This window comes from Sinocyclocheilus grahami, unplaced genomic scaffold (genome assembly GCF_001515645.1).
Source record: "Sinocyclocheilus grahami isolate Dianchi unplaced genomic scaffold, SAMN03320097.WGS_v1.1 scaffold20.1, whole genome shotgun sequence".
Lineage (NCBI taxonomy): Eukaryota > Metazoa > Chordata > Actinopteri > Cypriniformes > Cyprinidae > Sinocyclocheilus > Sinocyclocheilus grahami.
This window is the reverse complement of record NW_015505199.1, coordinates 1323187-1336138: the sequence shown is the minus strand read 5'-3', so window position 1 is coordinate 1336138 and position 12952 is coordinate 1323187. Positions and strand designations below refer to the sequence as shown.

At 37.0% G+C, this 12952-nt stretch overlaps 1 protein-coding gene across 1 annotated transcript in view; it reads left to right on the top strand.

Moving 5' to 3' along the window:
• chd5 (chromodomain helicase DNA binding protein 5) overlaps positions 1–9822 on the top strand; it is a 34240-nt gene extending 24418 nt beyond the window's left edge. Inside the window, exons 27-40 of the mRNA XM_016238760.1 lie at positions 960–1048; positions 1141–1274; positions 1383–1527; positions 1809–1968; positions 2051–2130; positions 2210–2408; positions 2494–2580; positions 3169–3330; positions 3477–3585; positions 6461–6593; positions 6671–6866; positions 7478–7641; positions 7753–7879; positions 9112–9822. Coding sequence (XP_016094246.1) covers positions 960–1048; positions 1141–1274; positions 1383–1527; positions 1809–1968; positions 2051–2130; positions 2210–2408; positions 2494–2580; positions 3169–3330; positions 3477–3585; positions 6461–6593; positions 6671–6866; positions 7478–7641; positions 7753–7879; positions 9112–9239 — 1913 coding nt within the window. The 3' untranslated portion in view covers positions 9240–9822. The remainder of the gene's footprint in view (positions 1–959; positions 1049–1140; positions 1275–1382; positions 1528–1808; positions 1969–2050; positions 2131–2209; positions 2409–2493; positions 2581–3168; positions 3331–3476; positions 3586–6460; positions 6594–6670; positions 6867–7477; positions 7642–7752; positions 7880–9111) is intronic.
• Positions 9823–12952: the final 3130 nt, after the last annotated feature.

Here is a 12952-nt window from a genome sequence, read left to right as displayed (position 1 = left end):
TATACATATACATATATATACACACACACACACACACACACACACACACACACACACACTACTGTTTAAAACTTTGGGGTCAGTATGATATGTATATGTGTGTGTATATATACAGTACCTATGATGAAAATTACAGGCCTCTCTCATAAATAAATTAATTCATAAATTAATACTTATATTCATCAAGGATGCATTAAATTATAATATTATAAAAGATTTCTATTTAAGCTGTTTTTTCTCAATTAATTTAATTTAGAGTAAATAAAAGCATTATAATCGAATATACGTAGATAGATAGATAGATAGACATACAGACAGACAGACAGATAGACAGACAGATAGATAGATAGATAGATAGATATTTAATATTTTGAATTGCTTCTTTATATTAACGAAAATACAAAATACATTTTGAAAAGCTAAAACAAAAGAGGTTAATCAAAGAATCCTAAAAAAAAAGTATCACAGTTTCCACAGAACTATTAAGCAGCACAACTGTTTTCAACTTTGATATTAAGAAATGTTTTCTTGAGCAGCAAATCAGCATATTAGAATGATTTCTTAAGGATCATGTGACAATGAAGACTGGAGTAATGGCTGCTGAAAATTCAGCTTTGCATCACAGGAATACATTACATTTTTAAATATACTCAAATAGACAACAGCTATTTTAAATTTATTTAACATTTTTATGAAATAAGTGTAGCCTTGATGAGCATAAGAGACTTTTTTCAAAAACATAAAAAAATCGTATTGACTTTAATCATACTTGGTGTAACGAATCAGCTCATGGGCCTGGTGTTTGCAGAAATCCTGGCATCCAGTTTATTGAGTGAGGGGACTGTGACGATTTGTTAATCTAATGAATAATTGATTTGTTAAATCAAATAAAAATTAGTGTGTCAGATTGGTCGAGATGCTACATTGGTATGCACCTAAATGAGTTCCTCTTCCTCCAGGAGGACGCAGACAATCTCGAAGACAGTTGAAGAGCGAGCGGGACAAACCATTGCCGCCGTTGCTGGCTAGAGTTAGTGGTAATATAGAGGTAAATCTTCTTTGAATTTTATGAAAAGAGGGAGTTTGTGCATAATTCCTTTCTTCGGGTGAAGCTTTGGCTGTTTACCTTGGGGATTTTAGGTTTTGGGATTTAACGCCCGGCAGCGGAAAGCCTTCCTGAATGCGATTATGCGCTGGGGTATGCCCCCACAAGATGCCTTCAACTCTCACTGGCTGGTCCGTGACCTGCGAGGGAAAAGTGAGAAGGAGTTCAGGTATGTGCACGTGTCTCTCTGTAATAGTTTCTTCATATATATATGTATATATATATATTTTTTGTTTACATTTTCATTCGTTGGTCTTTGGTTCTGTGTGTTTTTCAGGGCTTATGTATCTCTGTTCATGAGGCACCTGTGTGAGCCAGGGGCAGATGGAGCAGAAACATTTGCAGATGGGGTCCCGAGGGAAGGCCTGTCCCGCCAACATGTCCTCACCCGGATTGGTGTCATGTCTCTGGTCCGCAAGAAGGTGGTGAATTACTTACTGCATTTTATGTGCACAGGTTTTTAACTTGATAGATAAAAAGATCTAACTTGAAGTTAATTTTTTTATTTGTGAATAATTTAAATTATTTTCTTTAACATTCTACAGCATTATTTACTTTAATGTGGATTTTAACCCAGATTTTTATTTTGAAAGTAGCAGTGAACATAGAATAAGCAAATTAAACAGGATATAAAATAAAGTATATATTTATATATAAATAAAAACTCTGTACTGAAAATTCCTCTTTAATGTTGTGTATATAGGTTCAGGAGTTTGAGCATGTGAATGGGAAGTTTAGTACACCAGATTTGATTCCTGTAGGATTGGAACTGAAAAAACTTACTGAAAGTGTGTCGTCGGACCCCAACACACCTGTTCCTGCCAGTCCAGTTCTGACTCAACCCAGCACACCTGTTCCTTTAGGTGTGTGGAAGTGTGTGTGTGTACTACACAATGAAACCCTGGTTGTTTGTGAATAACTGGACTGTTACATTTGTTTTTACAGAAAAGACAGAGTCAGTGTCTTGTTCTCAAGAAGACAAGGACATTACAGAACCAGAAAGCACCAAATCGCTGGACCCTGAGGTCAGACTGAAGTCATCCAGAAATATCTCCCTTGTCTTTTATTTCTCTTATCCTTATTAAAATCTCTCTCTTCTCACAGCAGCCAGTTATGCCAGAACCCTCCCCTGCCCCAGAGAAAGCTAATGATGGAGAAGAACCAAAAAGCGGAAGTCCTGAAGGAAAAGGAATGGAAGAGAGCGAGAAGAATGATACCCCTTCTGTCCATTCAGATCCATCGTCCAATCAAGCACAGCCACCCACAAAACCTAGTGAGCAGACAGCCAATCAGACACCATTAGGTGAGGGTTCTTCACTATGCGTATAATGATTCTATAAAACATTTCTCTCAATAAACAAAATATTAAAATATTTTGTTTATTCAAGACTGTGGTAAAGGGAAAGAAACTTCTCTGGAGAGAGGGGAATATAAAGCCAGCCCATCAAAAATAGATGATAAGGAGCAAAAACCAGGTCAGTATTCATGGCATTTGTTTATAAAACTTCCAAAAACAGAATAAAAGGGGTGGCCGAGATTCCAGATCCATTTATTTTCTTTATTCTTTTATAAAGTGAATCTTAAAACACACTTTCCACTAAATGGATACAAAATAACGCCTGAAACTCTTTTTCAACAAATGGTCAGTAAAAGTAGATGCTTAACCTGAAAATGTTTTTTTTTTTTTTAAAAATTTTTTTTTTTTTTTTTTTTTTTTTTTTTTTTACTTTTTTATGTTATGTTTTATGTTGAATTTTTATGAAACCCTGTTACCAAAGAATGTTTAAATATAAATTATGTAATTTTTGTATTTTTCCGGCATTAAAAATTAAAACAGACATCCAAATTTAATAGACAGCATTCAGAAAATAAATATAAATTTGATATATATATCTTTAGATGAAATGTTTGAGCTTGACACATGCAGTCAACACTAAAATTTGGGTAAAAATTGGAATGAGATTTCAGTTAGTTTAGTAATTCTCACAACAAAAGGATTTGATCCATAAGGCTTAAAAAATGAGTTGAACACCCTTATTCTCTGCCTTTGCCAAACTATGTAGTTTCTGCAGCCATTCCTGATGATTTAAAATCTGAAGATCCCCCTGAGAACCAATTGAATGGAGAGAAAGACGCGAGGGATGACACGGACGAGAGCCACAGAGATGACAAGAACAGCATCAAGACCCGGTTCATGTTTAACATCGCAGATGGTGGATTCACTGGTGAGTTGTAGTCTTATTGACGTCGTTCTGATTTGTTGTCTCGCTTCGATGGGCATCAACGCATGCACACATACTGTATCATGGACAGCAGATTCAAAATTCTGTGTGAATGATAGCAGAGATACAGAGTGTTTATATGTGTTCAGAATTACACACGCTGTGGCAAAACGAGGAACGTGCAGCTGTATCATCTGGCAAAATGTACGACATCTGGCACCGTCGCCATGACTACTGGCTGCTGGCTGGCATTGTAACGTATCCTCACTGTTCTTTCCATGGCACATTTGAGCTGTTTTATTATTCCTTTAATAATATCTCTTATCGTTTTTCTTTTTCTGTTGGTTTTGTTCTTTCGTTTCTTTCCTTTTTCTTTTTCTTTTTTTTTCTGACCTTCATGTAGTTGTGAACATAAATGAGTGTGATGTGTCAGTTTGAATAAATGGAATTGGGAATTAGAACTGCATCATTTCATTTCATTCATATAAGTTACACTACTGTTCAAAAGTTTGGGTAGGTAAGATTTTTTAAATATTTTTAAAAGAAGTCTTTTATTCTCCAAGGCTACATTTATTTGATCAAAAAACAAAAACAAAACAGTAATATTATGAAATATTATTACAATTTGAAAGAACAGTTTTCTATATTCATATATTTTAACATAGAAACAAAAGACAAAACTAATTTTTCAGTAGCCATTATTCTAGTTTTCATTGTCACATGATCCTTCAGATATCATTCTAATATTTTGGTGCTCAAAAACTGTTCTTAACATCAATATGAAATATTCTGTAATAAAATAATAAATAATAATTAAATATCAATATTCTGCCTACCATTTTTGTGGAAACAGTGATTCTTTGATGAATAGAATGTTCAGAATTTATTTAAAAGAACAGCATTTATTTGCAATATAAATCATTTGTAACATTATAAATGTCTTTACTTTTTGATCAATTCAATGCATTGTTGCTGAAAAAGTATACATTTTTAATAATAAAAAAAATACTGACCCAAAACATTTTAACAGTAGTGTATTACTTCCTTTTTTGATGTTTTTTTTTTTAAATAGTTCACCCAACTTATTCTTTAAAGTGCTGTTCCCTTTCATAGGTTCACTCTACACTGTGAAGTCGTCGCTATGGGAACACCTTCTGTGAAGCCCTTATACTATTACGACATTTTATTGGCCAGTAGCGCTTAGCACCACCCCAAGAAATACGTCTCATATGCTCATATCAGCATATCGTGCTATGCGTGATTTCATCAGATTTCTTTTCCTTCAGGAAGCGGATTATCAGTTGCCCATAGGAAAGAGTTTTTGTCATGTTCTTTGCTACTTTTCAAAGCTGTTACTCCATCCAATTCGGGAAAGGATTGGGAGATCCTGGCTTTGAGTCAAGAGATTTTGTCACTCTTAGAGAAAGGGGCTATAGAAGAAATACCCCCCACTCAGATGGAGTCAGGCTTTTACAGCCATTATTTTGTTGTGCCCAAGAAGGATGGTGGTTTACATCCGATTTTGGATTTACACTGCATAAATCTTGCGCTCAGAGTGAGCAAATTCAACATACTGATGTTAAAATCCATTTAGTCTCATATCCGAACCGGAGATTGGTTTGTGACTATCGATCTAAAGGATGCAGATTGGCGAGACATGTCCTTCTTTGGGCACAGACCAAGTTTCTGTCAGTCAGAATGGTTCATGTCCCAGGTTATCTGAACCTGGGAGCGGACCTACTTTTGAGGCAGGTCTTGGAGTCCGGAGAACGGAGGTTACATCCTCAGGTGGTGAGCCTCAAATGGCAGACGTTCAGCCGAGCAGAAGTGGACTTGTTTGCTTCAAGCATGACTGTGCATTGCCCGCTCTGGTTCTCCCTGTCTCCTCCGTTACCTCTGGGAGTGGACACTCTGGCTCAGGAGTGGCCCAGGACCAGAGTTATGCCTTCCCACCGATCCATTTGCTCTCAGTGGTTCTGCTCAAAGTACGTTGCTAGTGGCCCACTCAGGTGATTCTGGCCCACTCAGATGTGGTTCTCAGACCTGGTCAGTCTACTAGCTGGCCCTCCTTGGGAGGTTCCCCTCAGGCATGACCTACTGACTCATGCTCATCACCCCTTGTTTCCCGTTTCATGCAAGGGTCGAGACGGCTTAGGCCTTTCCGCCCTGTACAAATTCTTTCATGGGATTTATCTATCTTCCTGGAAGGTCTGGCAGGCCATCCATTTGATCAATTGGAGCCTGTGTCAGAGAAGTTTTTGACCCTGATGACGGTCCTTTTGGTGGCTCTATCCTTTTGCTTCCAGCAGGTGATCTTGGAGGCTTTTCCCCTTTGTGTGATGTGCGACTTCCTAGTCTTTGCCTGGTGAGGATATTGAAAATCTACGTTGACCGCTCAGACCAGTGGCGTAGATCTGACCAATTGTTTGTATGTTTTGGCAGTAAAAACAAGGGAGCTGCTGTCACCTAACAGAGAATGTTTCATTGGGTGGTTGAGGCTATCTCTGCAGCCTATGTCGCTTGGCTTCGCCTCTAGGTGTGCACTAGAGGAATGGCTTCTTCTCAGGCTCTTTTTAAGGGCTCTTCATTGGAAGATATTTGTGCTGCGTCAGGATGGACCTCTTCAAACTTTGATCAAGTTCTACAGACTTGACGTGAGGATGGCTCCCAGGTTTTATCTGCTTGAGTGGACTCTTTCCTCGGTCTTCCAGCTATCTTCAGGTACGTGAAGGCCTTATGGAATATTGTTCCCATAGCAATGGCTTCGCAGCATAAAGTGAACTTATGAAAGGGAACGTCTCGGTTGGTTTCCTGAATAGGGAAAGAGAAGCCGCGTCGCCGGCCTTTCCCATGCATCTCAATTTATCCAGAATTGTGCACCTCTATTTTGCACACAAACTGCTCTTAATTTTTGTTCATGGTATTCAGCTGCAACTAAATGTTTTGCAAAATGAGACACAGAATAAATTGTTTGCTATTTAAATGTTTGATTTCATTTTTTTTAACCACATTGGAATCAAAACTGAGAATCATTAAGTGGAATCGGAATTGGAATTAATACAATTCAAACGATACCCAACCCTAGTAAAACCTTTTTTGTATATGAAGTGAAACCTTAACCAGCTACTCACAGACATGGCTATGCACGGTGGCAGGACATTCAGAATGACCCACGGTATGCCATCCTCAATGAGCCTTTCAAGACTGAAATACACAAAGGGAACTACTTAGAAATGAAAAATAAATTTCTCGCCAGACGTTTTAAGGTACAAGTTATTATGTGTTTTATTTTAATTAATTAAAGTGATCTTTTATATTCACACATTCTTCATTCACATTTTAGCTTCTGGAACAGGCTTTGGTAATTGAGGAGCAGCTACGGCGTGCTGCATACCTGAATATGACTCAGGATCCTAGTCACCCCGCCATGGCCCTCAACACACGTTTTGCAGAGGTGGAGTGCCTGGCTGAGTCCCACCAGCACCTCTCCAAAGAGTCCCTTGCTGGTAACAAGCCAGCCAATGCTGTGCTGCACAAAGGTGATTTTCTAAAAACATAACAAACAACCTGATGCTTGGAACTGCCCCATGTTGCTTGCTGTTAACCACAGTAGCTTTATAAACCAAACATAAACTAAATGTACATAACTGTTCAAAAGTTTGGGGTTCATAAGATTTGTTAATGTTTTTGAGAGAGCTGTCTTATGCTCACCAAGGCTGCATTTATTTGAACTACAGTAAAAACAATAATAATACTGCAAAATATTACAGATTAAAATAACTGTTTTCTATTTTAAAATGTGATTTATTCCTGTGATGGCAAAACTGAATTTTCAGCTGCCATTACTTCAGCCTTCAGTGTTACAAGATCCTTCAGAAATCATTCTAATATGCTGATTTGCTGCTGAAGAAACATTTCTTATTATTATCAATGTTGAAAACAGTTTTTTTTGTTTTTTTTGTAGCATTCTTTAATTGAAAAAAATCTTTTATTTGAGAAATATTTTATAACATAAATGTAATTTTGTCACTTTTGATCATTTTCATGTATCATTGCTGAATAAAAGTATTAATTTCTTTCAAAAACAAAACAACAAAAACTAACTTAGGCGTGTTTAAACTATCCATTTTTATGTTCACTGGTGTTTTAGTGTTGAATCAACTGGAGGAGCTGTTAAGCGATATGAAGGCTGATGTGACACGGTTGCCCTCCATGCTTTCGAGGGTCCCACCCGTCTCTGCCCGGCTCCAGATGTCAGAGCGGGGCATCCTCAGCAGGCTCACCAGCTGGGGCAACGAGCCGCCACCTCAGCAGGTCAGCATGACATGTCTTTTGCCATATGTGTAGTCCATGTAAGATGAATAATAGATGAGCCTCATGTGGATGAACCTTCATGTAAGAATATTTTGTTTCATCTCCTCTCAGCCTTTCCCTCAGGGCTCTTTCGGCTGTTCTCAGATGTATAATAGCAGTTTCGCCGGAGGGTTCCGTGGACCTGGAGGCACTGCGATGGTGAACTACAGCCAGATGCCCCTGGGGCCGTACGTCAGCGGTTAGTGGCCTACATTAGCCTTGAAATGAAGAGCACGTAATAAATTCCTATTGATAGTTTTCACGTGACGTCACACCCTTATAGGAACGCCCACCTGGAGGGCAAAACGAAGCTTTGCTCCACTGACCGCAAGTTATTTTTTACGCAGTTTGCATTAAGTTGTAATGTAGTAAAACGCAGATATTAAAAGGCGAAATTCAGTAAACACCTTATTGATTATGTATATTTTCTACAGGCAAGCAGATGTAGCCAGAATATAAATGCAATGTGCAAAGTTTCATGTTAAATGGTTTCCCATAGAAAACCATTAGAAGGAAAACACTGAACCATTAAGCGAATTGCATTCATATTCCGGCCTCATCTGCTTGCCTAATGCCTATGTAACCTATGCATCATTAATATAGAGAATATTACTGTTTTTAAATATATTAAGGCACTTTAAATGTTTTTACAAAGTTTTGTCACACTGTTTAATGATTGAAATATTGCCGCGGGTGCTTAATATAGATTGCAAATGGCCAAAACTTGCATTTTGTTCACATAGCTTTGTTTTATTCTTTTGAGAGGTGATCTAAATATTTGCGGTGTTGAAACAGATGGAAAATTGACAGGCTTGTTCTGCAGTTCTATGGATGTGTTGCCCTCCAAGTCTTCGAGCCGGTCACGTGACTGAAAGCTATGAATTGCATCAATTCTGTCCAAGAACCGCCCACTTAGAAAGGAAGAGTCCACCTGAACAACATTTAAATCAACCAGCCACAGTTAGACTAGTGCATAAATATCTACATTAATATCTAGTTTGCTACCAAATTAACTTTTGCAAATTCAGTGAATAGTCTTTTTAGTTATTGTAAGCTAAAACGTAAACTACTGAAAGAAATGAAATAAAATTAAACAAAAATAACTAATTGAAATAAGTTGAAGTACTAAAGGTACCAAAACTTAAATAAAAATTAAAGCTATATAGAAATAAAAATGACAAACACATAACAAAATCACTCAAATGTAAACCAAGATATGAAGGTAATAAAGATAAACTAATTCAAAATATTAATAAATTCTGTAATAGTACATATACAGTATATAAATAATACTAAAATAACACAAGCAGTCTTGCTTGTGTTCAGTCTAGGGAAAGCAGTGTGAGAACAAGACGTATCCAGAAAGAAAGTAATTAAATAGGTTTAATATATGGAAATATAATGCTGCTGTTCTATAATGCTTCTTTTTAGTGTCCTCAAACGGACCTCCAACCCCAACCAGCCACCTGGAGAAGAAGTCCAGTGATGCTCTGCGAGATGTGGCCACCCCTGATCTGAAATCAGGCAAACCTAGCGATGTTATATGCATTGAGGACTAGCCCGCAGCTGTTCCGTCCTCTTTCTATACAATACCTACAGACAAAACCGTGGAGAACTCCTCCAACTGATGAATATTAAACAGCAAACCTTATCAGTTGCACTTTTGTCTTTCAGAATCTGTACATGTATGCCTGTAAGTTTTATTCGGTAGATTTCAGTTTCTCTTTCATTCTTTTTTATCTTCTGCGATACGATAGTCTTGATCGATCAAGGAAAGACTAAGGACGCTTATGAAGAGGGCACCCACTGTTCTGACAGTCCTCTGAGCTTAGACTTTTTTTTAAAATAATTTGAATTAATATTCTTACATCATGGCTTGTTTTTCTTGATGGCCATGAAGAACATTTTCATCTCTGCTAACGTTGAGCCATCTGGAGGTGCAACTAGTTCCTGGCCAGTTCAAGGGCCAGATGTCCCACCTCTACAGCCTGTGCTTTGCTCCTGGCTCCGCTCATGGATTGCGTATTGTTGCTACCCCTGCAGGTTATTGCTGTGTAGTGCACCTAAACACAGAATAGTGCAATGACTATAATTTTCTCTGGAAAACTTCAGATAATTTTACAGTTTGCCAGCACTAAAGTTTGATATTTGAATTGTACTGGATTGTTTTTAGTTTACATTCCCCTTTAAAAAGAAAAAGAGTGTTGTCCATGAAGGTTTAAAGGTGCTTTCAGTATTTTTTATTCTAAAAAGTTCTGAGACATTTAAAACAGTGTACAATTAAAATTGGCAGTAGCCTAAGAAAAAAATTATTTACATAGAGTCGGTCTGCCTCTTGTTAGATCACATGACGTACTAAATAATACTCACTAAACAAAAATTACCGATTGCACCTTTAAAGGACAGTCAAATCAATGGCAAATGGAATGTTTCATGAGCTAATACTTTGAAAATCTTGGAATGTTTCATTTTAAATGCAACGTGAACTCTATTCACATCATCTGGCAAGCTGTTGAATACCACAAAAAAATATCCCTCGGTTTGTAAAAAACTGAACAAAATGCATTCATAGTAATTCATTTGCAGAGGAAATGCTGCCCACAATTTCGTATGTCTGGAAATTTTTGGTAACATATAAAGCAGTCTCACAATTTATATAATCAGTTGTTTTATGTAAATTCGATTTAATTTAAATTTAATTTTTAAATGTTTACATTTATAAGTCATGCAGGTGCTTCAACACAATACAAGTTTCACATTTCTGGTACAATGCATCTATGTTTGATTTTACAAAGTGAGGGACAAGCGATTTTTAGCAAATGGCTGCAATATAACAAAGAGTGAAAAATTTAAGGGGGTCTGAATACTTTCCATACCCACTGTATATTATATACTATTATTATTTTATATTCATGCTATCAACAGCATGTCTGGAATATTTCTGTTTTTAATTTCTGGAACAAAGTAAATTCTGCTCCACAGGGATATTTGTGCATTGTTTCAACCATGTTCCTCACATTCAGATGCTTTTAATTTGTACACTTAATTATCCACATTTTGTATTATCACATTCTTTTGTCAGATGCATTTTGCTTGACATTTTGTGAATCGCTGAGAACTTGGACCCTAATTGCTCCGGTTTTACTAAGCCGAGCTTATGGATAGTATTGACGATTGTTCTGGTGCCATAAGTTGTATGGATATGGATTGTTTTTGTTTCAATTTGAAATATGCCTTGTGTAACTGTTTTTAAGCAGCGCACTTTAAATGGAGGCCAGATGTTACCATAGAGACGGCATCTGCTATGGGCCATTTCAAACGCAGTAGAAACCTCTTTCAATAACTCGTATACTCCGTTTGAGTCTGTGGTATTAGTCATGTTAATGTAGATGGAGTATTTTGTTTGTTTTCTGCATCTCAACAGCAATGTAAATGGCACTTAAGTGTCATGGCTGACCGTAAACGTGATCATAGCTTCTTTTGCAGTAGTTTTGACTTGAGGGGTTCAAAATGATCAGTGTAAACTACGAATGTGGGGGGGGGGAAAAAAAGCAGTTAAATGTTCACACACACTTGAAACACAAAGACAGCCTCACGAGCAGTGTTGGGCAGTAACGCATTACTTAGTAACGCGTTACTGTAATTTGATTACTTTTTAGTAACGGAGTAATTTAACGCGTTATAATTTTCAAAATAGTAATTAGAGTATAGTTACAAGCTGAGGTCTCTATACGTTACTGCCGCGTTACATTGCTGACAGAATGCAGTGTTTTATAATCTAGAGATTGTAAAAAGGATGTAGCACACGCACTGTCGAGTCAGGTGCCAGTGGATTCACGGGACTCATGCAAAATAGAAATATCTAAACAAAATATCTCAAACAAATAAATTATTCATATATTGCACAAAAGCTACAAACTAATATAAAATAAAAACGTTTAACAGGTGCATGCAGAGTTTCTATTTAGGCTATAACACGTATTTGCAGCGTTGAGCATAATGCAGTGCTGACATTTGCGTGCTCACGAATCCTCTCATAACACACGAACTGTAGACATGAAATATTCATTATGCATATATGTATTGTGTTATAACAAAATATAAGTACAATGTAAAAACATGTATGTACGCAATAAGTGCATTGTATTAAATGATTAATTTAAATGTAAGTACAGAGTAGTTAAGGCCACCTGATATAAAGTGGGACCAAAATGATTAACAGGCGCAAGTGTAGGCAGAGTTTCTATTTAGGCTGTAACACGCGTTTGCTGCATTGAGCAATGGTGATTTCTGGAACACAATGGCCAGTCAGCAGTGTAGTGCTGAAATTTGCATGCTCACGAATCCTCTCATTATAACACACGATTTGTAGACATTATGAAAGATTCATTATGCATATATGTATTGTGTTATAACAGAGATTTGTGAGATTGCGATGAACTGAGTTGTCTTTTAGAGATTATAATTGCTTTAGTTCAAAATAAGTGTTGTGTGAATGTTGATGTTTTAATAACAAATATTTATCGGGAGCGTGTATGCTGGGATTTCATAAATTTCATGGAGAAAAAAGTAACGTAACTAGTAATGTAACTAATTACTTTTGAAATAAAGTAATCAGAACAGTAACACGATTACTTTTAAAAGGAGTAATCAGTAATTTGATTACATTTTCAGAGTAACTTGCCCAACACTGCTCACGCGCAAAGGGACCTTAAACCCAAGGTTACAAAGAGCCAGCAGCATAAAATGTGTTGGGAAATGAAGTGGTTTTAATCCCGTGTGATGAGTTTACACCATTTCACTTGTACTTTGTCACAATATTGATATTAAGCTCCATTTAAATGCAATCAAACTGAAGCCAAAATGAATGTATTTAGTATTTAAAAAGCTTCAGTCTAATATTAGAAATCTTTTCATTCGAGTACAAACTAGGCTTCAAAAGCTACCAAAAGACCCAGGTTAAGACACCTTGGTTGCAATGAACACATGATAGATGTCACCACATTACCTGGGACCAGAGGGCTCTTTGTCCTGGTTTTTAAACAGCTATGAGAAACAGTTGTTTTGCAGAGATAACGCGAGAAAACATAAGTGAACTACCATCATTTCACTTTGTACTCAGTGTATTGTTTAATGCGTTTTAATAAATCCTCTACAATGTGTCCCCGCCCCCCAAATGTCTGCTTCTAATTTAGATGTAGAACCTCGTGGGGAACAAATTAAGCCAAAGTCAAGTTTTTGCATTGTGTGGTTCTGAAGGGTTCTAGAAAAG